Source organism: Drosophila pseudoobscura, chromosome X (assembly GCF_009870125.1).
Source record: "Drosophila pseudoobscura strain MV-25-SWS-2005 chromosome X, UCI_Dpse_MV25, whole genome shotgun sequence".
Classification (NCBI taxonomy): Eukaryota; Metazoa; Arthropoda; class Insecta; order Diptera; family Drosophilidae; genus Drosophila; species Drosophila pseudoobscura.
The window spans coordinates 12543903-12571180 of record NC_046683.1 but is presented as its reverse complement, the minus strand read 5'-3'; the positions used below and the strand labels follow the sequence as shown (position 1 = coordinate 12571180).

General features: G+C 43.9%; 1 protein-coding gene across 3 annotated transcripts; it reads left to right on the top strand.

Annotated features, from left to right (window-relative positions):
- The first annotated feature begins 463 nt into the window (after positions 1-463).
- Positions 464-27245, top strand: flw (protein phosphatase 1 catalytic subunit flapwing). 3 transcript variants are annotated; one of them, XM_033382346.1, is made up of 6 exons: positions 464-1250; positions 3114-3521; positions 23809-24156; positions 24757-25100; positions 25158-25292; positions 25355-27245. In XM_033382346.1, exons 1-6 carry the CDS (start codon positions 1199-1201, stop codon positions 25466-25468), a joined length of 1401 nt encoding a protein of 466 aa, XP_033238237.1. In that variant the 5' UTR covers positions 464-1198; the 3' UTR covers positions 25469-27245. The 3 variants fall into 3 exon arrangements, with proteins under 3 accessions (XP_033238237.1, XP_033238238.1, XP_033238239.1); XM_033382348.1 differs by lacking the exons at positions 464-1250; positions 3114-3521 and adding exons at positions 20616-20620; positions 23212-23215 and having other exon boundaries at positions 25355-26672; XM_033382347.1 differs by lacking the exon at positions 3114-3521 and having other exon boundaries at positions 467-1250; positions 25355-26672.
- Positions 27246-27278: the final 33 nt, after the last annotated feature.

Below are 27278 nucleotides of genomic sequence, written 5' to 3'. Positions count from 1 at the left end.
GTAGAAATGCCAATTAGAGCCAGGCCACAACGAATACATTCCGAATACATCGAAGACATTCCAAAATGTCGACAAAAGGCATGTCCAAAAGTGGATAGGTTTTTCACACTTCCATGGGGCTTATATGGAAAAACGGGCAAAAATTTTAGAGACGTACACAGTTGGCGCCTTTGGTAATTACATGAAAATGTTGTTAATATGTAGCAAATGTGTAGTTAGACTGCAGTTACCATGTAAAGAAATGAATTTACTGGAAATTGTTGTTGACCGGTTTTGCTTAAACCTTATTTTATAAACATTCTAATAAAGATAAGAACTTAAAGCTTACGAGTTTTGTAGGAAATTGATTTAATAATCGGATAAAATAATGAGTTCAGAGCTGAGGGTATTAGCCAGCTGGTAATATCCAACCGAATATCAAAACCGATGGAATATGATAGAACTTGAATACAGTATTTGTACGGTATATTTTAAAATTTGTGACGTATTTGATCAGACTGGCGCAGAGCACATTGACATTCGATAAACATTGCCACAACCCACAACTAAAAATATATTAAAAAGAACGTCGCGTCGTCTCGGGATCTATTCCACATCGTGCAAAAAGATACCGTCGTGCCGACGCTTATGCTTGCCTGTGAACGAACTAAATCTTAATTCCGTCTTTTTGGATCGGGCCACTATATTCCTGTATTAATGTAAATGGACCTCTTTCGCGTACGTGTGTACAATTTTTTTTCTGTTTGTCTGTGAACGAACATCAGTGTAACCCCTCGCGCCTAGCAGCAACAGCAACAGCAACGGCAAGAAGCGGCCGCAACAACAAAACAAAAAGTGAAATTGCCTTTTGCGGAAACCAACAAAAAAAAAAGAGAAGAATTAAGTACAAGCGCACAGACACCCTGAAGCAAGTAAAGATTGTTGTTAACGCAGCACCTGTGCGTGTGTGTGTGCGTGCGTAGGTGTGGTTGTGTGCGTATGTTGTTGCGTTCCAACCCAAAAACTAACAAAAAAAAAAAAACGTTCCAATTGGAATACCGCCTGCTAAAACGAACATCTGGCCCCCCCCAAAAAAACAGGCGGCCAAGAACATTTTAGCCGAAAAGACCATTCCAACGGGGTCTAATAACGTTTTTAGACAAAAAGCGAAACATCCGAGAGGCCGCCAAAGAAGAACGAAAATAAAGCGGCTACCAAAATGGGCGATTTCGATCTGAATGTGGATAGTCTCATCCAGAGGCTGCTGGAAAGTAAGTACCGTACCCTGATCGATCCCTACAAACCCCATATCCCATATCCCAGTTCCTGGTCCTATTTTTTATTTTTGTATTGTGTGAGCGTGTGTTTGTGTGTGATCGAGAGAGCGCCGTATAATAAATGATTGCATTTTCTAATTATTGCACTTGGCTCGCTTAAATTGCAACAACGGCCCCATACTAAAAGCAACCACAACAACAAACTGCTGTAAAGGTCTCTCCCTCTGCTTTGACCATTTGAATTTGACTTTTGAATCAATTAATTTTAATTGATTTTCATTGCTTCTCTGAAAAAAATGCAAACAACAATAACAGTGCCCCAGTGCCCAGTGCCCAGTGCCACCAGCAGCAGCGGCAGCAGAAGTTCCATTTCCACCGATGGGGTTCGTGCTGGTCTCATAAGTTTTTACATAACCCTAACAGACAGCGAGAGAGGCGGGCCATCGGGCAGCATCTCTCTGTTGTGATCGCTTAACAGAGCTCTATTGCTCTCCCCCTCCCATTCGCACTCGCACTGGCACTGCCACTCTCCGATGACTCGGAATCTGATGACGTCATTCCCCACTGTCCAATGAAACGGAAAAACTGATAATGCGAGTGATTCAAAAGCAGAACAAAACCGAAACGAGGGGAACAGAACCGAATCGACAAAGAGAATGCGAGTCACATGAGTGCGATAAGGAAAGTCGTGGAGAAAAGAAAGGCGACGAGGTAAACAGATAGAGAGCGAGAGAGCAGAACTTCTACCGTTCTACGGCAGAGAGCCTGATCATGGAATGCTGGGGAGAGGAGGAGTCGTCTGGAAAAGAAAGAGAAAAGGTAACCGTTGGATGGATTTTCTGAGAGATGGGCATTAATAAGGGAAAACCATCATATTAAGGCTCAGAAATGGGCTTTCCCTAGCGATGAAAGACTAGCAACAGATTGTTTATTTCTTTAGAGATCTGGCGTTGGGCGCAACCTTCGTTGAAAGCGTAGAAGCGCTAAATAGTTTACATTTTCCCTCCCCTTTTCATCAACGTTTGCCGCCCGCCATTCTCACTCAGGCCCTGCCTCTTGGTTGCCGCCTAAGCGGCTTAGTGCCTTTCCCATTACCCGCTTTGCAAGTGTTAGGGGCAGCTTCAGCTCTGGCTGACAGGGAAATTGCATTTCAACATTGCTCTTCTTCGGTTTCTTGTCCATTTCCGCAATGAGTTTTCCATCCCCCCCCCCAAACAGAGTCGAAGAGGCGAAAAGGAAGGGCATTTGGTGACGATTAAAGATAGACACACACAAAAAAAAAGCCATACCATCAAGGTCATCAAGTGGGCTAGGTCATGACAGCCGCCTCCGTCCATCCTTGACTACACAAAAATGTCATTAATTTTGATCTACTACTCAGACTTTGTATGTATGTGGCGTCATCAGCCCTCTGTCATCCGAGCAGCAGAAGCATTTGTCAAATTGCAAATTGAAATGGAATTTTTAGGGCACTTTAGCGGAGGGGGGGGGGGGGGGTGGGTGGATTCGTTTAGCCGTCAGCCCCTCATCATCTTTATCTTATCTCTTACCTATCGCTTTCTTAAGAAAGGAGGCGGTCTTGAAATCCTTAATCCTTTGTACGAAGATGGTAGGCAAATGTTTGCTCATTTTTGTCTGTGTGTGGTTGTTGTTGTTATTTTATGTTCTCACCCACCCGAAGCCACCCCCACTCTCTCAACCTCTCCACCTCTCCACCTTTCCACTTCTCCCTCCTTGGTTCTGTTATGTATATTTAACCATATAATAAATATCTATATGCATACAATATGTGTAAAATATATGTACCCGTACTATGTATGATCTGTGAAACAACGAAAAACGAAAAAAAAAAAAAAGATTTCAAAAAACAAAAAGAGGCCGAAGAGCATGCCCAGAAGCTGCTCATCGCTCAACAATTGGCCGCTGCTGGTGGGGCGGCGGTTGCCGTTGCTGCCGCAACTGCTACTGCTGCTGCTGCTGCCGCTGTCGTCACCACCGCTGCAACGTCATCGTCATCCACCAGCACGTCTGCTGCCGCTGCCGCTGCCAGCAGCAGTTGTTCGGGTTCGGCGTCGGCCGCCAGCAATCACGATCCGCTGGAGGATCTGACCGAACAGCAGCGACGCCTGCTGCAACAGTATTCGATATCGCCGCCCAGCGAAACGATGATATCGGCCGATGGCGATCAAATAACGGTGCATCATCCGCGCGAGGAGCCCAAGAAATCTAGATTGAAATTGCGCGACTTTTTCGTCGCCGAATTTGGTATTACCTGAAACCCCTTGATTACACTCAATGATGATCAAAATCAATCGTCACAATTTCTCAATCATCGTGTGTTGCCAATGCAAGCTCAAAATCAATATCCCCCATCCCCCCCCCCCCCCCCCCCCCCCCCGCCCCGCACATCTGCAATCTCTTGGGGTATCGCTTGTACTTCAGTACGCCAGGATATACGTTCGTATTCCTCATTTCTAAGGGTATCCAATAGAGCTATATCGCTTTCGATGTTGTTATTTAATAATATTTAAAATCTTCTTTGTGAAAATCCCAGCCAGATTCATAGAATCCATAGAAAATGCTTACACGAACACGTGCTGTAGTTTCCGTGACAGAAAGATGTGTGTTTTTCCGCAACTGCAATTGCAATTTCAATGGCAAGCGCTTGACCACAATATCCCCCATTCCATACCATCCGCTACCCATGTGTTATGCAATGCAACCACTTTTCCACCCACTACACCCCAAGCCCAACCCCAACCCCAACCCCAATCCAAACACGGAAAAATCTGAAATTGCTTTCATCTAATTGTTTTCACACGAAGCCAAATCCACAGTCATCAAAATGTAATGTGGAAGCATATTATATAAATCAAATTCTATGCTGGGGCCGGAGAGGGGGGAGGGGTAGGCAACAGACAATTGCTGTCCAAAAAAAGGAAGGAAGGAAGGAATCTCGTTGAATGCGACACGCGACACACGTTGGCTGGGGGCACAAACAGAATTTTCGCTGATAAACAATAATCATAAACTGTACAAAAATTGATTGGCGTTGGAGTGGCGGCGCGCAAGAATTTTGTTTTTTTTTCGGATACACTCACTCGCAGATGGATGGGATCCTACCTGGGGTAGATTTGGTTATTGTCGGGCTTGTTGATTGTTTTTACTACCAGAAATATGTTTCCAAAGTCGCAAGAAAGCTTCTGCTTTGGTCTGCTGAGAGCTTTGGGACAGAAGAATACCCTTTGCCATAAAAGAGGGCATCAAAAGGCCGGCGACAATGAGAAGGAGAACGAAAACAACCAAAGACAAGCAGTAGCGGGACTTGCGACACTCTTCTCTCTCTCGCTCTCTGCATGTCTGTGCCTGACTGTGCAAACAAGTTCATTCACGTGACGACTCTCTTGTTATTGTTGTGGTTGTTGTCGTCGGCATTTACACAGCTAATCAGCTGCAGTGCTGCCGAACTGAAGCACCGAAGCACCCGAAGAATAAAGCGAAGAAAGAGAGCAGGGCAGAGCAGAGCAGAACAGAGCCGGGCAGAGGCACTCAACGAAGGTTACAACTGCTGGCTACCCCACCCCCTCTCTGTCCATTCTTTCGACACAATCGCAAAAGCGACGACACTGTCCAACAAAAGTTTTGCGAAACACTCGGGAAATGATGAAGTATTTTTAATAAATACTTTAATAAATACATTACAGGAAATTTAATAGTAGCATTTGCTTTTAATTTATAAAAAATAGACGCCTTGTTTTTGGTTTTTGCTGCACAGTGTTATTGATTGCCCTGCAGAGGGTTTAGAGGGGCTTAGAGCCTATCTCCTTTCTGTGTCACACTCTTTGTGCCTTGAAGAGTAGTGTGCCAAGGCCCCCCCCCCCTCCCTACCCACACATACCACGAGTGAGTAGGCTGCTATTTAAGTTTCTGGCCTGGTTGGAAATGGTTTTATTGGTTTTGAAAAATATTCTCCCTGTTGGCACTCGGAAGGAAATAAGCCTAAAAAAAGGTTTCATTAGCATCTTTCGGGTTTTGATGGATGAAAATAAAAAGATCCTGAAAGTTAGATGACTCATTGATTCGATATTTTGTGGGTGTTTCAAAAATCTGTTTAGTGGGGCGATATAAAACGCTTTGAAACACTCGTATCGTCTTTAACTGTTTTGTTTCGGGCTCAATTTTGTATATACTTAGATGATCCGTGACCTGTTTAGACGTTTAGATCGTATTGTTATTTGGTGGTGTCCAATGGGTCAGGAACTGATATGGCAGCCCTCGTTTGTAGAGTCAGAGTCGAGCCCCAACAATCCTTGTCCCAGTGACAGTCCCTTCCACGTGCTCGTGAAATATATCCTTCGTTATTTCTGATGCATTTCTAATGTTTGTATAATATTCGTATAATTGAAGTTGGTTCTTTCATTCGATTCCATTCCATCGTTCCACCGCCACTCAGTATTGTCAACGTTCTCGTGCTTTTGTTGATTTTCTTTCTTGGGATGAAGGCATCTTCTTCGGGTCTGTTTTTCTGTGGGGTGCGGCGGGGCGCCACTGATTGAAAATAGAATTTGAATGTCATAACCTTCAGTCGAGTCAATCAGCGTACAGGGTAAATATACTCGTAATAATAATAATCGCAAGTGGAAGCAGCGGGGAGCGAAATGGGTAATGGGTAATGGAAAATGGCAATGGCAATAATGGGATCAGAAATGGTAGCCAAACATTGCGTGTCTAAGGAGGATTCTCCTCCCTCTCTCCCTCTCGCCCTCTCTCTCTGCTTTGGTCTGCTAATGCGCCTCTATTTACATTTAAGTGCTTTTTGATTAGCTTTTACCAATGGCTTTTGGGCATGTGAGTGCCACTACAGTTGCACGCACTATCCCTAAGAATCCGAGTCGCCTTGTCTCCCATTTGATTTACTATATCACTTCTCTCACATGCGATCTGTGACTCGTTTAGCAAGTACTTAAAGTTGCCCCCCCGTCTCTCTCTCTCTCTCTCTCTCTCTGGTTTCTCGAATGACGAATGACGTTGAGACCACTATGAACAAAAGATTATTTTCGCTTCGGGTGATAATGGGGTTTCATGTTTCCAGCTGCTGGGCGATCATCGTCACGTTTCCAGTCACTCAACTCTTTCATTCATGAATGAAAATATTCCCTCTCTCTCTCTCTCTCTCTCTCCCTGCTGTGGTTTCTCTTTTCTCTCCGTTTGCAGATCATCTGCTGATACCCAACTCCCCTCCAACCCCCTCCCCCCCCCCGTCACAATCACAACAAGGAGGCGGAAGAACTGAATGGAACGGCTCTACCGCTCAAAGAAGAGGAACAGAACACGGTGGGAAGGGGAAGGGGATGGGGATGGGGGGTAACAAAAGTTTGTTCATTAAATATAGAAAGAGCAACAAAACTCACGCTTCATGCATGCTTGAGCACAGTGAACCCAAAAGCCCCCGAACGTGCAAGACACACTTGCAAAAATTCTGAAAAATAATTAATTTCTTCGTTAAAAAAAATCATCCCTAATTATTCCAATGCATCCGAAATTTGTGCATAGAATGACTACCAAATTTCTTAACGTAAACCAAAATTTGGGGTTATAATGCCCACAAAAATACCTCATTTAATACCAAAGCTTTTGATAAAAAATAAAATAAAATTGCCTACATTTGTATAGGAATTTTTAAAGTAAATTTCTTTGATCTAAATAAATGAATTCTATATATATTTTTTAAAGATATTTTTGATAATGCATTTCTCTGAGTGTAGCCGTAATGTTACGGCAGTAAGCGCAGCAGTTACCGGTTACAGTTAATCCAACAACAACTGTAGATGTTTTTAATTACGATTTCTCTTCTCTGTCTTCACTTCACTTCTCTTTGTCTTTCTTTTGTTTTCTTAAAAGAGTTACAACACTATAATTCTCACCAGGGTCCACAAGTGGCACCTGTGACTGCATACGTATGCCCCCTGTGCCCCACTGCAGTGCCCCGTAGCCTACTCAAATTTGAGGATGTAAAATGGCCTACTTTTGAATGGTGGACCCTGTATTTCCGTCTCATTGGCCTCTCCCTCGGGCCGTTACTCTCTTTTTCTGTACTGATTCCATACACGGCCCCCCTGCAGTGCGCACCCTGTTTCTACGTTGAGCACCACGCCTTGTAGCACCCTGCCCTGTAGCACACCCTGCCTGGACTTTTTGTCACATTGCGTGCACTTGGCGAATAAAAATGAGCGACAAAAGAGAGGGAGAGCGGAGGAGGAGGAATGCAAAGTGTGGCAGAGTCGTAGGTGAAGGGGAATGAGGTGGATGAGCAAGAGGCGTAATGTAGCTAGTGACATGTGTGTGCGTGTGCGTGTGTGCGTGTGTTTGGCTGTACTTTGAAGGTCACCCATGGGCGGTGGAGTGGGGTGCGGCTGGAGTAAGTAATACAACCAGACCATTTGACCCAAAAACAAAAAAAAAAACAAAAAAGAAAAGAAGTGTAATTTCTCATTTGTTTTTTTGTCTGGCGAAAAAAATACACACAGCCAAGACAAGAAAAGACACCACGGCACCAGAGACCAACGGCACTCGGCACCAGCCACCAGGCACCAGGCAATAGGCTCTCTATAATAATACATTTGACCTTTTGGCTTACTTTTCTCTCTCTCTCTCTCTGTTTGTTCTCCTTTTTTGGTGCCCTCTCTCCACTTTTCTTCGTCGAATTTCCCATAAGCGAACGGAGGGATTTTCAAAAGCACGCAAAAGTGAAACTTTAGAAGGAGTTTTAATTTAATTTTGAAATTAATACTGAAATATATATTGTACGTTGCATTTTGAAGTAAAAAAATGTCACCGCAATCGTTGTTGGAATTTATTTATTTTATTTTTACTAATTAGCCCTATAATTGGTGGAAATGTTGACTTTTGGATTATTTTTCGTTTTAAGATAACTAAAAAAAAAACCAAGAAATTTACACGGGTCTTTTTTATTTTACTTTTTTTTTTTTGTAAATTTAATATATTTTAAAATCTTAAAATTTCTAAAACAGAACAAAAATTAGTTTTGAATTTTTTTTAATTAAATTTATTTTAATTTTAATTTTAGTCGCATTGGCCCAGGTCGTACACTTAATTTTTTCTGAGATTTTCTTTAGACAAACGCATATGGGCATTTCCGTGGAAATTTAAACCGAAGCCAAAAAATTTAAAGACAATTAAAACACATTTCTATTTGGTTTTTGTACCGATATTATGTTCTGAATTGATTGGCATTTAGTTTCATAAGCTTTGATCCGCAAAAGCGATTGCTTTTTCGGTATTTTTGGGTATTTTTATAGTGCTGTTTTCCTATACCATTTCCTATTATTCCTATTCCATTCTCCTATAAGAAAGATGTTTCGTGATGAATGTTTTTCCTCCAAGTCTCTTGAAAGTCAACTTTTTTTGCTTGTTAAGGAAATATGAAGTGATTTATGGGAGAATGTGAGGTGATAAAGTGACACGTTCGCGACCCGTACTTAATTTAATTTGAAAACAGGGGTAACGTTGTGAGTTGACAGACATGGCTGAATCGACTCGGCTATTGATGCTGATCAAGAATATCTATACTTTATGGGGTCGGAAAGGCTTCCTACTGGGTGTTACACAAATTTTTCACCATTTTCACCACAAATCTAATATAGCCCAATACTCATTTTGAGTATCGGGTATAATACATAGATATTTTGTGGGTACAATCGATGTTTATATAGTTTTTGGACAATGTATTAAATGATTTATATTTTAGAAGAGTTCCCTTTTGGGACCCCCTTCTGAGAACCCTCTTGGAGCGGTATATCCCGAAAAGCCAGACGTCTCTTGGTCCCTATATCCCTCCAGTGTGTGGTGTGTGGTGTAGTCCAAAGGTCACGCCTCCTGTGTCACACCACCCAACCGTGTGACAGTGGGTGTTTCAGTGGAAAGTTTCAGTGCAATTAGGGTTCCATATTTGCTTGCCTTTCTGTGTGTGTGTGCGTGGGTGTATGGGTGTGTGGGTGTGTTGAATTTTCAGCTTTCGTACCTTTGCAAAAACACAAAAACACAAAACGCAAAACGCAGTTAACGCCTCTTGAGTCTTTGACGTCATAAGGGGTGGTCCGTGCCCCACTTCTTAACCGAAAACTTTTGTGCGGCGGTGTGTGCGGTTGCCCATGATTTATGGGGCCCACACAGACGCTGACGTGGACGCAATGTGGGATTGCAATTGGCATGACGTGTAATTTCACTTAGGGCAAAAGCAACTCTGTGTTCTGTTCCGTTCCGTTCTGTTCCGTTCTGCTCCAGCCAGGCGTTGCCACCTTTTTGAACAGTTCTAATTGCTGCCAGTACCCCCTACCCCCTACCCACTACTCACTACCCACCACTCTCTTCCGTCATCTCTCTAAGTTCCTTGTGTGTGCATGCAATTTTAATGGCTCCCTTGGCTCCCTTGCAACATTCATGAGACGCAGACGGCCCTCTGAAAATATAAATCAACAAAGTTTCTTCCCATCGAGGGGTGGGGAGGGGACGGAAAAGGGGGTCAGTCGGAGCCAAATGTCGCAGCAGTCGCACTGCATAAAATATGACTTGGGCACCGCATTTCATCGATGGGTGTGGGGATGGCGGCGGACGGCGGACGGCGATCCCCTCTCCATTGCACTGGAGCACGTTCTTCGACTTTAAGCCGATTATAGGAGTCCCCCAAGAGGCGAAGAAAGCCGAACCCAATATGCCCTTAATTGCCCTGTGCCACCGACGCCCCACCCCGCGGCTTCGCCAAGAGACTTGTTTATTGGGAAAGTTGTGGAAAATGTTCAATTAATTTGAAGACGCACATTTCCTGTAGATATTCTCGTTTCTCTGCAAACAGAATTTTAGTGGGGAATGCAAACCCATAAATGGATGCATTTTAGAGCAAAATTGTAATGATTTTATATAGAATGGTTGTTAAGAGATTTGTAAGTTTTAGCGGAATATGAGCTCTGTATTTTTGCACTTTAAAGCGAATAAGCGTGCTTTGGAACAGTGGAACTGAAACACACTTAAAATAAAAAATAAATCCCTTCGCTTATGTGACATTTTTAGAGCGAATCAACAGCATGCCCGCATTTACCGAATTGGAACAATGGAACTGGAACACACTTAAAATAAATAATAAATCCCTTCGCTTATGATACATTTTTAGAGCGAATCAACAGCATGCCCGCATTTACCGAATTGGAACAATGGAACTGGAACACACTTAAAATAAATAATAAATCCCTTCGCTTATGATACATTTTTAGAGCGAATCAACAGCAGTGGAACAGTGGAACTGAAACACACCTCAACTTAAGTTCCACCATCGAACCTCGTCTATCATCTTATTCTTTCCTAATTTCCTCTATAGATTCTTCTCCTTCTCTTTCTTCCATTTTCCCATCTGTTCCTCCAAGTTTCAATAGAAATTTTCCAATCGCACATTTTCTTGGCACTTTTTCTTGTTTACTTGTTAGATGACCTTGCACCAGTTTACCGCTAAACCATTGCTCAACTTTTTGCACCGCCCCCTTCCCCTCCCTGCCCCCAAATAGCGACTCCTGCCCCCACTTTCCCAGCACGTGTCTGCAATGAATATATGTATATTTGGGCTTATTTTTATACCAAAAAAAAAAGAAAGAAAGAAAAAAAGAATAAAAAGTTTTCGGTCAAGAAAGCCATGTACCTTGACCTTTAGGGCCTTTAGGGCCCCTGCGAGCTCCGACATTAGAGAAAAGTGGGCGTGGCCTGGTAATGGCAAACAAATGAGGGGATTCCGGTGTGGGGCGGGCCCCCCATTATCAAATGTGCGAAAGCGGCAAAACGGCGCAACGGCAAAAACGGAAGAGAAGAATGGGTGAATGGGTGGCTGCAAAGGACATTAAAGATCCCATTTCTGTAAGCCTTGAAAGCGTACGTCTTGCAACATATTTTCATCTAGAGAAAATTCTTGAAATGCCTCGAAAAAAGTTGAATGAAAAGAAATACTTCATGAAATTTCAATCGCTTTTGGCCCTGGCTAAGAGACAGGCTAAGGCTGCACCCAAGCCACGCCACGCCACGCCACGCCAGGGGAAGGGCAGCGGGAATATGCCTGGATACAGGGACACTCCACACACACCTCCCACGGCTTTCACACTCTCACCCTGAGCTGTCGCCTGAATGTGATGTTGAAAAATTAAACAGCGACAAAATGTGAAAATTCAATGAGAAAACAAGAAAACGGAAGGTTAACTTTTGGGGACAACGATGTGTGAGAGAGAGAGAGAGAGAGAGAGTACAGTAGATAAGAGGAAGTACAACAGATTCAATAATTGGAATAATTGGAAACGAATCGATTGGAAAAGTGCAACTATTTGGAATGGCATGGAATGGGAGTGGCGAAACAGAACAATAAGTAAACGATTGAATCAAGTGAAACTGGAACGAAGCAAATAGTGCCACCATTTCGAATATGAAACAGGCACAGAATGGAACAATTGGAAACGAATATGGAAGCTATTTGGAATGGTAGTGGCGAAACGGAAATAGCCAAGATAATGAATGATAATTAAATAACAGAAAATGTTGGCATGAAACTGGAACGAGTGGAAACGAAACGCTGGTAATAGTGGTCCCCCCGTTTCAAATATAAAACAGGTACAGAATGGAACCATTGGAAACGCATCAAGTGGAATATTGCACAAGAAAATTATCGTATTATCCCTGAAATATATGTAGGGACGCCGAAGGACTCGTCCAATGAGGGGTGGCGCGTGTGGCCCGGCTATTGTTTTGTTGGTGTTATGATTCTTAATTAGCAAATAGTCAGATGTTTGCACAATTGTTTGCCCAGCAAGAGATTCCGTGTCCAATTGTTTAAACAGCCGCGAGAGACAGCGAATAATTGAGTGGAGGCGGAGTGCGATAAGTGCTAACAATTCAATAAGGATGGGGATGGGGTTGGGGTTGGGGATGGGGTTGGGGTTGGTGATGGGGCAAAACAAAACAAACTTTAAAATAAACAAATAAATATCCAACACAAACAAGGGCAAATATCTCTACAATCCTTCGAATGGAATCGAGTGCAAGAGCCCTGGAAAAATGCTGGAGAACAGATCTTCCACGGCCAGAAGCAAACGCAAATTGGGTTAATCGAAGACCTCCAGGCGTCCAGTGGAAGCCAGAACCACAGCAAGACAATATGTGGAAGCGCGCCATTACTCATCCGCCCTGTGGTACCATGCCAGAAGTAGATGTTGTCGCTGTCTTTCTGCTGCCTCAGTGCTTTTGAAAGAGAGGGAGAGGGAGAGCATAACACTTTTGATTGGGGGTTTTGTAACATCTTTTCGACTCTTGAAAACTCCTTCTTCCCAATGAAAACCCCATAAAAATACAATTACAGGCGACCTCTAATGGTTATTTATTTATCATTTATTTATTTTTGTATGATTTATTTTTTTTATTATTATTATTTTTTTTTATTATTTTTATTTTATTATTATATATATATTTTTATATAATTTTTTTTTATACTAATTTTTTTATATTAATTTTTTCATTATTATTTATTTTTTTATTATTAATTTTTTTGTTATTAATTTTTGTTTATTATATTATATTTATTATTGTTTATTTTTTGTATTAATATTTTTTTTGTATTAATTTTTTTATAATTTTAGCTGATTTTACTTTAATTTACTTGAATTTTTGTTGTGCTTTGTGACTGGTGAATAGAAATGTCCAACCATTTATAATTAGTGGTTTTTCGGACTGAGAAAGAAACGATCAATATGGTTTATTCACGCTCTATATATGCCTGTACTCATGCCTGTTCAATGGCTTCGAACATCACGAATCATTCCCCAAGTCCTATTTTTATTCCGTTGTTGTTTCGTTTCTTTGTTCCAACACTGCCACAATCGCTGCAATCAATTTTAAAATATTCCCAATTATTGAGGGACTGCGAAACACCAAAGAGACAGATGCCCTTCGTTTCCTTCCTGGCCTGCCAGAAAGATCTGAATTCTGATCTGATCGGTGCATAAATATTTTTTGGCAGAAAGGCAAAGCCACAAAACCCGCAATGTTTATTATTGCTGCCAAAACATTGATTGCCCGGCGATGGGATGCCCAAGTGAGCGAAGGAACAGGAGTACGGAGGGTATATTCGAGGGTGTATTCGTCTGTGGGATCAAAGATCGAAGAAGAGTCAGAGATATAGCGCTTAAGAGGTGCATATCCTATCCTATTTATCCACTTATTGGCACATATGCACCACTTAAGACCTCAACATTGCAGCAGAGTCCTCTTAAAGACTTTAAATATTTTTAAAAATTTCCCGAAATTCCCTTATTATAAGATATAGCCTTGAAAATGGCCAAATAGAAGGCCATTAAGGCCGGAAAGGCCTTGTAGATGCCGCCTGATGCCGTATTTTATTTAGTTTAAATAAAATACTCTATTGATATGGCAAATCTGTCAGAGATCTGTGGGATCTGTGAGGGTATTCACTGTCTCGGCCTTTTGCTCCTCGTTGAGTGGCTGTTGTTTTCTCTCTCTCTCTCTCTCTGTCTCTCTCTCTCTGATGTTCTGTTGTTGTTCTTAATGAATGGGGAATGAATGACTATTTTTAAGGTCGTTTTGAGTCTCTGGTGTGTGTGTGTGTGTGTCTTCCAATTATTGGCGATAAGATAAGTTGGAAAAGCGCTTACAGCGAACAAAATGGAAAACAGAGACAGCTACATAGAAAGAGAGGGGATAGAGAGAGAGAGAGAGAGAGAGAGAGAGACACACACATGAATCAGCCCAAGGCGGGGGACGGCTGTCGGCTGTCGGTGGGTGTTCGGGTTGGCCAACAATTGGCAAAAGCTTCCGCCTGGCGTCCATGACAACAATCATAACGAGTCGCTAATTAAGCAAAAGCTTTGAGTAAATAAAATGGAATTTGTACTCGCCGCAGCCCTCCACCCCCCACATTCCACCCCCCACATTTCTGCGGCTACGAAGAATCCCTTGAAAGTGTTTTTTTTTTTCTTCAGGGAATGCCAGAACTTGGGAATATCACCCAAGAGACGCCAGATGGTAGCCCTCTCCCAGGGCTAAGAAATACCATCCGAAGTTGAGGTTTGTTACCCTCTAGCCCAGATCTGCGTCGATTGGCTGCCCTTTCGTTTCTTTCCTTTCTTTTCCACGTAATCCTTGGGGTCGATCAGCCTGCTGCCGTTTGGGTGGGGCGGTGGGGGGTTCATTAGGCACCGCTCGATAAATGGCCAACGGGCGACAGCGTCCGAGTCAGATGTTGGGCAAAAAGCAGCACAAGGGAGAGGGCAGGAGGCAGGAGGCAGGAGGAGGTGTATGAGATGAGAGATGAGCGGGGCTTAAGAGAGGGACAGCACTCTACTGGCAAAATCGATCGCACACTGCCAAAGGAGGGGCGTGGCGGGGGGCTAGAGGGGGGGTTAGAGGGGGGGTAGAGAGCTGGCCGAGCGCCATGCCATGTCTCTCGTTTCGCTCTTCTTGCCTTTTGCTTTTCTTTTGAGTTTTCCATTTTCCAATTTGCCAGAAAACAACAACAACAACAACACGAAACGACTGCTGCTGTATGCTAAAAATAAATGTTTATTTTATAAGATTTTTCCTCGCTTTTCTTCGGTGCTTTTCCTCCGCCGTTTCCTTCGCTTTGTTTTGTCGCATTCAATGCGTGTGGCAGCAGGAAGAAAAGGGATGGAAAATATACCCGAAATATACAATAGATGCCACGCACTGGCATTCGTCGAATCCCGCGTTATATTTGCATTTGAATAACATTCAGCCACGTGCAGGGAATCATTCCAAACAGAATGTATCTGAATGATGAGACTGTGAGCCATTTAGAGGGTTTTTCCCATGGAGGAGTACATCCAAGGTTTCCTTCTGAACTCTTTCTCAGCTCTTTCTCTCTCCCAGCTGGGCTTAGCTTCGCTGTGGGTCGAGGACAGGCCAAAGGGAACTTTATTTATTTATTTCATTCATTGCTTTGTGTTTGTGTTTGTTTTTTCCCCCTGGGGCCGCTTCTGTTTGCTGCCAAGTCGGAAAATTGATTTTTATAAATAGCGCGCATACGCAACGTGGTACGCACTGAAGTGTGGCAAGCACATGTACCAGCCACTCGTTGCGAGTTCCATGTGCAATGCCTGCCAAAAAGTTGCACAAATTTCATTCGATTCAATTTCAATTTCGTTTTTTACTCTACGAAATGAGCTGCTGATTCTCTTTTCGCTTCTCTCTTTACTCCGTGCACTTTTCCACTTTGATTCGATTGAGTTTTTGATTGAAATTTCCCATTACTTTGCCACTTTCCACATTCCGCTTTCGAGGAACGCAATGCGTTTTCGTTTAATATTTAATGCGTATGATTGAACTTTAATTGTCTAGCCTAGAAGCCAAGTCCACAGCTATCTAGCACAGAGCAATCATCCTTCGACGAGCTGGTACTTCGAGGAGGGCATGGTAATTGGCCAATTACTAGGTCCGTTACTCAGCGCGATGTTTGTGGCATTTTTTAGAGATTATAACCCCAAGACGAAGGGCCAGGCTTTCTGCAAACTGAAGATTTCTCTATCATTTCATTGCAATCGATCAATTAATGGCTACTGTTGCTGTTTGAAACGATTGGGCGACTGTTGGTGCTAAAAGTCCTTCATTGATTCGATATTTTTAGTGGGCGTCTATTCAGGCCATCATCTAACTGGATTCGTGGTAATTCGTGGCATCGGAATAATTGGTTATTGTGTGGAAAACTATACATTTTCTTCTGAGCTGTAATGAGAATCGATATTATCGTTAATCGCTACCTTTTGTGTTTATCGAATGCGTCAATGATCGATGCTATGCATTGAGGGGCTGATTGGTTGGTAATTGTTATCGAATTTGTCAATAATCGAGTTCGATAATTATAGATGCACTGTCTATGGGTTTGAAACGATATACAAATCGATTTATTTGATTTGTATTCAAATTAATTGCTGAAGAAATTATAGATCGTCGAATCTATGTACAATATATGTGGAGAATATCGATAATCGATACTTTCTGTATTTATCGAGTTCGTAAATGATCGCTTGTGCTTATTTGCGATACATTGGCGTACTGATGGGTTGTTATTTACTATCGAATTCGGTAGTGAACGATTGCGATTATTATCGGTACACTATTTATCGATAAATTAATCGATTAACTGCAGTAAAAATTATTGAACGTGGTACACTATATGTGTATTATATGTATCTATGTGTAAATGTATCTATGCATCTTTTTCTGTGTACCTCCAAATCGAATTTTGAACTCATTTTGAGGCAAATAATTTGTATACTCTCGTACTCGTTCACCACTTGGTGGTATTTTTAGAAGAATCTCCCCAGTCCCCAGTCCCCATTACCCATCTCCCCATCTCCCCATTCCCCCATCGTATCATCATTGTTTCTAGCGCAATGTATTTCCTTCCACTCTGTTTGGTTTTCAATTTTCGAGAGTTTTTCTGGTCAATTTCATTTACAATCATTCCTACGCCCCCCACCACACCCGCCAAAAATTCCAATAAAATGCCAATTGCTGCTCCGAGATTCGATGGCGGGCCGTGTGCCGTATGCCGTGTGCCGCGTGCCGCCCGAGAGTACGGATTACGCATACGCCATGTGTGCCATGCAACCCTCAGAAATGTTTAGCTTTAGCTGTGATGTAAATGCCGTTATAATCAGCGCTAATGTGCTTAAAAAGGGGGGTGGGTAGGGCTCACGGGGGGGAGGGTGCGGGTGGGGCCTTGGTTACCTAATGAGTGGCGCCCCAGGCCATCATCGGTTCGATTTTGGTGCAACATTTGAACGGACGTTTCTTCGCTCTTGGCGCTTTAGCATTTTCTGGTCAGCCAATTAGTTTGGCCCCCTCCCCTCCCCCCCCCCCCCCCAGGCCCCTTCTATTTCTGGGTCAATGTTAAACGGAAGTATTTACGAAAGTTGATTTCGACCGCTTTTCTTTTTTGGTGGGTGGCCAGGGGGGTGGGGGGGGAGGGTTTTCCTTTTGAAATCACTTGAAATCACGGAATCACCTTTCCACGAAGGTGTGCGGAAAATTTGCATTTTGGATTACAAGTTGTGGGTCCCCCAGCTCTGGCTTTCCCTCGCTCTCTCTCTCTCTCTCTGTCTCTCTCCCCCTCGTATACGAAAATGATTTCGATCAAAGTCGTTTCCGTTTCGTGAGCTACCCTTTGGGAGGGGGGCTTTCATTAAACAAAAGTTGCCGTAAATTTCAACAACAATCGGCTCTATCCAAAACCCGATTATACCCGTTTGAAAGTGTGGGAATTTCTTTTTAAGGGCTCTCTTCTGGGCAACCTAAGTCCTAACCGAAGTGGTTGGAAAGTCCTTCGGGCTGTCTTTCCGGAAACTCTTCTCCCCTCGCCTTGGAATTTGTCCGATCTTTATAGAGATTTCTTTCGTCATTTTGCACGTTCTTCAAGCGAAAATTTGATTGAAATAGAACGGAATGGAATTGAATGTATTTGATTTTTTTGTGGAGGCCCCCACACCCCGCCACCTCCCGAAGTGGGTCAATGGAAAGCGGAAACATTTACGGAACCGATTCGCATATGAAATTTTTGTGTCTGCCCGGCATGCAAATGGAAATGGAAAATTTCAAATGAGATTTTCTTGCACTTGTCCTTAATCAACGGACAGGCAACCCTGGCCCCGTACCCGGTTCCGACCCGTCCCCGGCCCCGTCCCCGTCTCCGTCCCCGTCTCTGTCCCCGGCCCAAAGGCGTTCATTATTCGTTGTCTGTTGTTGTTGTAGCTATCTTTTGCTTCATTTGCTCGAATTTCAACTTGAGCACGCAAAAAGGTGGCCCCCCCCCCCCCCTCCCCCTTACCAAAAACGGGGCGTGGCAGTGCAAAGGGAATGGAAATTTTGTGCTTGTCAAAGCATTAAAGCCAAAGGTCATGGAGGAGGTGAAGGAGCCACGGCCTGAGTCTAGAGTTCAAGTTGAGGCTGGTCCTGGTCCTGGTCCAGATCCGCATCCCCCCCTCCTGCCCCAAAAGCATTAAGTCTGAGGCGGGTGGGCTGGGGGGATGCCCCACCAACCTGTTAATTAAATTTTAAGCTTACCTTCGCACATATTCGATGAAAATGGAAAATGCAAAATGAAAATGGGATCCCATTTGCGGTCGCGTCGGACATGAAAGCATGAGCGTGGCTAAATGGATGGATGGATGGATGGATGGATTGAATGCTACTTTGGGGCGGTGTCCGGATCAATTTAAGGCGGTTTGATTATTGCCACGTAATGCGATTGCAACGGTAAAGCTATGGCAGAAAGAAGGGAGGAGGGGAAGTAGGGAAATCCCCTATCCTTTGGGATCCTTTGATTTCATTTTCAAGGCTGTATTTCGCACTTGTTTCGGAGAACATTTCATTGGTGGATTTTTGATTTTTGTCAGTGGTTTGGGCTGTTAATCGTTTCACTACGGTTTGAGAAGCGTTTGAGAAAAGTTTGACAGCCTTTGGAGAACCGTTTTGAAACCGTTTGAGAACTGTTTGAGAATCCGTTGAGAGCCTTTGAGAGCCTTTGGAGGACCATCTGAGAACCGTTGCAGAACCTTTTGGGAACCATTTGAGGATCGTTTAGGAACCGTCTGAGAACCTTTTGAGAACCCTTTGGAAACCGTTTGAGAACCAATTGAGAACCGTTTGAGAACCGTTTAAGAGCCGTTGGACGACCGTTTGAGAATCTTTTGGGAACCGTTTCGGAATCAATTGAGAACTGTTTGAAAATCCGTTGAGAGCCTTTGGAGGACCATTTGAGAACTGTCTGAGAACCTTTTGAGAACCTTTTGGGAACCGTTTAGGAACCGTTTGAAAACCGTTTGAGGATCGTTTGGGAACCTTTTGAGAATCGTTCGAGAAACGTTTGAGGGCAGTTGGAGGGCACTTTGAGAACCATTTGAGAACCTTTTCAGAACCTCTTTAGAACCTTTTCAGAACCTTTTGAGAACTGTTTCAGAACCATTTGAGAACCTTCTCAAAACCGTTTTAAACTCGATTTAGATCTTGGTTACGGAATATAACTTCGGGACTGCAACCGTTTCAAAGCTTACCCGTTTCAAAACCGTTTCAAAACCGTTTCATGCTTTCAAAACTTATCCAAGAACTCGCCGGGATCTGATTAGGCATCCTTAGACTCTTAAATGGATGAATTGATATGATAACCGATTCACAGCCCACCCGTTTCCAAACCGTTTCATATTTTAAGGGATCTCCTATTTGGTGTATCGTGTGGTTCTTGCCAGAGATGTCTTGGCCATTTGTAGGACATTTGCACTCGTACTCGTACGTACAATCTAGCATTTCCCCGTTTGGTGGGGCCTCTTGGTGGGGGGAATGGCGGTGGATGATAATCCACCGAAAACCCTTTGCTCCGACACCGACACCGGCTTTGGTTTAACACAGAAATCCCTATGGGAATACCCTCCAGAATTTTCTTTCTTCTCTTTTTTTTTTTTGTTGGGGTATGGGTGTGGGTGGGTGGGGGAGGGGGTGGAGGTGGAGGGTATGGGTTCTCTGCACTTAATTTACTTTTGCAAAACTTTTTCCGCCTGTCTTTCTGTTTCTCTTTGCCTCTTGTGGAGTCTCCCTCCCCCTCCCCTCTTGTTCTTTGCCCCGTGTGGAGTCTCCACCCCTCCCCCTCCCCCTTGGGTGTCCACAAAGTTTCATCTCTCGGCAGTTTTCCTATCTAAATGGCTTAACATTTTCATTCAGTTCCTTCCTCTGAAGCCTCTGCTCCCCAGATCCATCTCTAGATTCAGTTTTGCTGAGCGGAAGCTAAGCTCCAAAGTTTGCTACCTCTGCAACGCAGTGGCACTGGGGCATGGGGCATGGGGCACGGGGCATGGGGCATGGGGCAGGAAAAATGTTTAACTTCTGGCAGCGACTGCTCCACTTTTCCCGGCTCTGGGCCCCTGAGAGCTAATCGGGTCATAAAATGGCAGGCGCAGAGTTTCCTTCAGTCCTTGCCCGGAGGGGAGGGGTAGTCCCCCGGGACTCCATCAAAAGTCATCAGAGAAGAGAGGAGCCAGAGGGGGAAAATGATGAATTCTGAAATTTCATTCGGAAATTAATGAATGAAAGCCGCTGGAAGGATACGTTGGATCGCCCTCAGATCTGGCCACACCCACCGTATGTAAAGCCAAGTCAATCCTCGATCCTCTATTGGGGACTCCTGGTGTGGCTTCTGGTGGTATTTGGGAGCTCCTGGTGGCTTCTGGTGGCTCCTGTTGGCTCCTGGTGGCTCCTGGTGGCTCCTGGTGGCTCCTGCTGGCCTCTGGTGGCTGCTGGTGGCTGCTGGTGGCTGCTGGTGGCTGCTGGTGGCTCCTGGTGGCTTTAGGGGGCTCCTGGTGGCTCCTGGTGGCTCCTGGTGGCTCCTGGTGGCTCCTGTTGACTCCTGTTGACTCCTGTTGACTCCTGTTGCCTCCTGTTGACTCCTGCTGCCCCCTTTTGCCTCCTGTTGGCCTCTGTTTATCATTCATTTCATGGCGGATATCCCAGATCAGCCTCGAAAGTTTCCTGCCTGCCTGGTACTCGATGAATGCCATCAAACTGTTGCACTGACACCAGACCCACATCCTGCCAGACTCATTTTTAATTCTGAAAAAGAAAGAAAGGGTAAAACGGGTAATGAAAGGAACGGGTTGATAGGCTTCAGAGTGGAGCAGGAGACGGAGCAGGAGACGGAGATGGAGATGGGGATGGGCGAAGGCGAAGCGAATTGTTAATCGTGATGAACCAGTTAGAGATGTGACAGGAGCAGATGAGGCCGGAAGTTGGATGCTGCACAATGGCCCACATCCTGTGGCACTGTGGCGCTGTGGCACGTGGGGTGGGGGTGGGGGCTGGGTGTGGGTGTGGGGGCTGGGCAGATTGTTACGTGATGCTCTGCGCCAGCCTCGCCTCATGTAAAATGCATGAAAAACAAACATGCGCGTCTTTTTTGCTTACGCATAATGTTATGGCACCGCCCACCGCCCAACCCCCCAACCCCCAACCCCATACCTCCCCCCCCCACTGATGTCTTCTTTATGCTGACAAATGCCTGACAGCCAAAGAGGGAGGCGGCAGAATGATTGCGGAGTGGAGCATTGCGGAAATTTGCATAAAAATGAAAAATGAAGAAAGCATCTCTTTCGCTCTCTCTCTCTCCCTCTCTCTGCGGCTATCTACCATCTCTTTCTCTTTCTCTGTGTTTTTGTGCCACATGTGTGTCATGCCGCCAGTGTTCTAGCATCAGACAACAAGATGCGGCATGTGGTAGCCTGTGATTGCAACAGCATTCGTTCGACTGCCAGACGATAGAAGCTGGAAAACTATCGAAAATGTGACTCAAGAGTGCCGCATCATCAATGGATTTCCATCCACTGCCATCTCAGGGAACAGCAGAGTCCTTGCTGTCGAACAGGGATCAGTGAGGGATTTCCAACGATAGTGCTGTTGAACGGATAGGATTAATGCATCAGATGTTCAGAAATGCATTCCTGTTGGTCTATATCGATAGTTGACGTATCGATTGTAATACGAGGAACACCTGTCACGAGGAACACCTGAAACATGATACATGAGACACTATCCTGACGCACAAGCGAATGACCGAGAGTGCAAAAACAAAAGACATACATACCCCGTATGTTGATGTGGAAATTTATGCGCAAGCGGAAGTAACTTTTTGTGGATAACTTTGGGTTTCGCCTACACTTCCTACTCCTTATCCTTCTCCTCGGGGGGCCATTAAATTATGCGGCATCCGAGAGAGACAGACAGACAGAAGGCGGGAGGAGAGAGAGAGCGTGTCGAGGCCTGTCGCGGCTTCCCTGCCGCATAGCATAAATGGATTCCACTTTTCCACGAAGATGGAGTGCATGAACCCCTTTTGGCTTGCATAATTTACGACGAAGGACCACGATCCCGCAGGATGGCATGGGGACTATATGCTAATGCTAATGCGAATGCTAAGCACATGCTCCATGATGCTGCCTGCAGCAGGAGAGTGCACAAAAAAAGTTCACAAAAATGAACTTTGCACCGCATTTTCGCATTTGATTAACTGCCTGCCATCTGCCATCTACTGCTGTGGTTTTTACCCTGATTTTGCGGAATGATGAATGATGGTAGCCTCCCTAGTGATAAATGGATGTAGAAATATACTTTGTAGGGGAGCTGGAAGCATCTTGGAATCCATCAGCTATGAAAAACCTATGCTAAATGTACGAAAAGCTTACATTCATTCACTATCCGGGACTTGTGGTACTCGTTATTCGTTACTCGTTACTCGCTCGATCGGGGGAACATTGTGAGCATTACGACACTCGCCTTCCTCCGCCAGAGCGCGCACACTGCACGAGGAGAGTGTGTGAGCGAGAGAATGAGCCAAGGGCCGGTACTCGTTAATCGTTACTCGTTACTCGCTCACACAAAGAAAAGCGAGAAAGGCACGTGCTTCAATTAGAGTGAAATATCCAATCCAATCCTCCTATTCACACACAATCAATTCCCTTGGAGGACTCTCAGCACATCTCGAGAGGCGGGCATTAGCCAGGAATGGGATTCACAGCTGCTGCAGAGTGCAGCTGGCTGACGCTTTGGGGCATTTGGAGGCGGGGCTCTGTTTTGTTACGCAAACCCTTTGCCACATCCGGCAGCAGGTCCTACTGGTCCTTCCCGTCCTTCTCGCCCATCTGGGCGGTGCTGGAGCTTCCGACCCAAATCGAGATTTGGCACACAACTTTCGAGCGGGTGGCATTTTTCGGAGGATATGCAAATTTAATTAAATTTTTGTCTGCACACGCACACAGATGCGACCTAGTTGTTTGTGGGTGGCCTGGTGGGTGGCCTGATGGGGGATAGGGGCCATAGAGCTGCACAAAATTAATTGCAGGAAAGTGTCAGGGAGCGTAATCGTCTTCAGGCAGAGACAACTTGCAATTATCCAGAGAACAGAACAATGGAATGGGACTGAGAGTGGGACTGAGAGTGGGACTGGGAGTGGGAGTGGGACACATGCAGTAGTTGCACATTTTTTGCAGCGGCAGAGAAGGACTTTTTTGAAGGTCGCTCGGTCGGTCGGTCGTCGCCTCACGCGCACATTCATAATGCGCCACAAAGTAGGCAAGGCAAGGCATTGTTTGTGGCATTGTTATACATATCTCAACCCACACACAACCCACACACATCCCACACACATCCCACACACATATCCACCTTCTCCGTCATTTGTCGTACTGTGTTTGTCCTCTCGTCGAATCGTTTCGTTACGTGCTCGTTTGTCCCCCGTCCCCGTCCGCGTACCCGTACCCGTACTCGTCTGTGTATTTTTGCCAGAGTCCAATCTTAGGCTAAGCTAGAATCCACTCAAACACACACACACACACACACACATATCTCTCTCTGTGTATATCTAGTCCGATCTCCAGTCGAATACCCAAAAACTAACTGATTTTTTCGCCCAACCAAAAAAAAAAAAACCATTTTGCAGTGCGCAGCTGTCGTACCGGCAAACAGGTGCAGATGACCGAGGCGGAGGTGCGCGGCCTGTGTCTGAAGTCGCGCGAGATATTCTTGCAACAGCCCATATTGCTGGAGCTGGAGGCGCCGCTGATCATCTGCGGCGACATCCATGGCCAGTACACAGACCTGTTGAGGCTTTTCGAGTACGGCGGCTTCCCGCCGGCCGCCAATTATCTGTTCCTCGGCGACTATGTGGATCGGGGCAAGCAGTCGCTGGAGACCATCTGTCTGCTGTTGGCCTACAAGATCAAATATCCGGAGAATTTCTTCTTGCTGCGCGGCAATCATGAGTGTGCCAGTATTAACAGAATTTACGGTAAGTTTGTGGAACGCATTTGTTTTTTTTTTAAATAAAGGGGATGAAAATTGAGTGTGGATTGCAAGTGGAAAGTTTGTGGATTGCATGTGAAACATACATATGTATGGTATTTATTTTAATAAATAAATGGGATGTAAATACAGTGTGGATTGCAAATGGATCCCGTGTGGATTGCATGTAGAACATATGTGGATTGGGTGTAAAACATATGTACATACGGGATTTCAAGTGTGTTTTGCAAGCACACCTTATGTGGATGTCACATGAATGTGGACTACAAGTGGATCGTATGTTGATTGTATTTTGGTTTCACATAGAACCTGTGTTTGCATGATTGTATAAACATATTTGGACTTCAACTGGATGTACGTGGAACCTATGTGGATCTCGAGTGGACAAACTGTCTTGCAAGTTGAATGTACGGGTTTCGAGTGGAACTTACATACATGTACATATGTATGCATGGATTGTATGTTTCAAGTAGAACCTGTGTATTATAATTTAGTAATATTTTTAAGTATTTCTGGACTGTGCCCAGTGTGGATCTTATAAGACATTAACGCTCATTAACGCTGTGTATTATCCCACCCCGTGCAGGCTTCTACGACGAGTGCAAGCGCCGGTACAATGTTAAACTCTGGAAGACCTTCACAGACTGCTTCAACTGTTTGCCGGTGGCCGCCATCATCGATGAGAAGATATTCTGCTGCCACGGCGGCCTCAGTCCCGATCTGCAGGGCATGGAGCAAATCCGTCGCCTGATGCGGCCCACAGATGTGCCCGACACCGGGCTGCTGTGCGATCTACTGTGGAGTGATCCCGACAAGGATGTCCAGGGCTGGGGCGAGAACGATCGTGGCGTGAGCTTTACATTCGGCGTGGATGTGGTTTCCAAGTTCTTGAATCGGCACGAGCTCGACTTGATTTGTCGTGCGCATCAGGTGAGTGTCCGAGCACACTGTTCCATGTGATGATTATCCGATTCCGTGTGTTTCCAGGTCGTGGAGGATGGATACGAGTTCTTTGCACGTCGCCAGCTGGTCACACTATTCTCGGCGCCCAACTATTGCGGCGAATTCGATAATGCTGGCGGCATGATGACCGTGGACGATACGCTCATGTGCTCATTCCAGGTAAGACACGACTCAAGCAAGGGGAAATCGCATCTCTAATCGGTGTTCAAAACCATTTTCAGATATTGAAACCATCCGAGAAGAAGGCAAAGTATTTGTACAGTGGAATGAACTCGTCGCGACCCACTACACCGCAGCGAAGCGCCCCAATGCTGGCGACCAATAAGAAGAAATAATATATCCATCCGCTTCCATTTCCTTAAAGGTTCAACAAAAACAACAACAAATACAAAGAAAACAAAACACTTTTATACATATACTATACATACATATATATATATATATTATATTCAAGATCGAAAATGGCCGAGGCGAGGCGAAAGAGGAGACCGACAGAGTCGAAAGAGGACAAAGAAAATATTGTTAACATCTCTCTATGTGCATATGGATAAACGTATATGTTATGTACTGTATTTGTATCTATCGCTATATATATATATATATGTGTATTTTCATGTGTGAAAAAGAAACCTAATTAAGTTGATTCCTGCATTTCAAAATTCTTTGTTGAATGAAAATTGTTAAAGCCTCCATACGCCCCTCCCCCCCCACATGAAAGAAAATCCCGAAAATTCAGATAAAAATATAAATTAAAAAGTACAGCGACGTTAAGCAATGAATTTATATATAGGCATATTAATGTAAACTACATATATACGGTATACTTCTATATATACCACACACTTAACTACAAAACAAACGAACGCGAATGCGAAATCGAAAGCGAAACTACAGCAGAATTGTATGTTTAATTCTATTCCCCCCCCCAACCAAGGCTAGCTTCAATTTGTGCCCCCCTTTCCCGTGTGCATTAAAAATTTGTCTAACAAAAGAAAAAGGAAACAACAAACAAAAAAAAAAGAGTTACAAACAAAAATACAAACTATGAAAATAAAAGGAAGGATTGTCTACCACTTAAGCTTAAAACAGTTGCACTCTGTGTGCCAGTGTGCGTGTGTGTGCGTGTCTGTGTGTATTTAATTTATTGTTTACCTAGGAATACGAATAGATGATGTTCTATTGTGTTTTTTTTTTTTTTTCTTTACTTGTTTTGTCATTGTTTGTCATTGTTTAATTAATTTATTGCCCAAACTATACCCGATAAACAAAGGAGAAGCAACTGAACCTTAAACAGAGATAATTCAATATTATAATTATATGTATACATATGTTTTGCGTTGTACTAGGCTTAAGTGACGCGAAAACTGTTAACTGCTAACCGGTTAATGGGCATTTAAGGACACTCGACTCGAGGCTTGTTTTCCCCATGAATCCATGAATACAATACCTAGCGAAAATCCAACCTAACTTTAAATTTAACTTTAACCTTAGCTTCCCACACTAAAAAAAAAAAACAAAAAAAAAAACAAAAAAACAAAAGTTGGAAGAAAAAACTACAAAAAAAAAGGAGGAGAACAAATGAAAACGAATTTTGAAAGCATTGAAAAGCATTACTTCGAAGTACTTGAAACACCAATTTTTTGTGCATCTTTTATTTATATGATAAAATTCGAAGAACTAGCAGATATATAGCAGATCGAAGGTGTATATATGTACATGTGTATATATATATTTAAAATATATATATGTACATATATAGGAGGAGAACGAAAGGAGAAACGAAAGATAAAACTAATTTTTTCATCGTCGTAACTTATTAGATTGTAGTGCCTTTTTTGCCTCCCAAAACAACAACAACAACAAACCAATAACAAAAATGTAAACTAACAAAAAATGGTTTATATATATACAGATCATAAATATATATATATATATACACACATACATACAAAGTATACATTTTATATGCAAGAGCGAGGAGACAGACAGATAGAGAGGGAGAGAGAGAGAATGAGTGAGTGAAGGAGCAGAAGGAGCAGAAGGAGGGTGGGAGGGTTCGAGAAAAGCTTGTGGAAAACAAGTCAATTAATTGCATTACAAATAAACCAATAATAAACAAAAAGAAACAGTGAAACAATATCATAC

Coding starts and splice junctions, on each gene's coding strand:
- flw (XM_033382346.1), top strand. CDS start 1,199: ATGGGCGATTTCGATCTGAATGTGGATAGTCTCATCCAGAGGCTGCTG. Junction 1,251..3,113: donor CATCCAGAGGCTGCTGGAAA/GTAAGTACCGTA, acceptor AAAAAAAAAAAG/ATTTCAAAAAACAAAAAGAG. Junction 24,157..24,756: donor CAGTATTAACAGAATTTACG/GTAAGTTTGTGG, acceptor CACCCCGTGCAG/GCTTCTACGACGAGTGCAAG.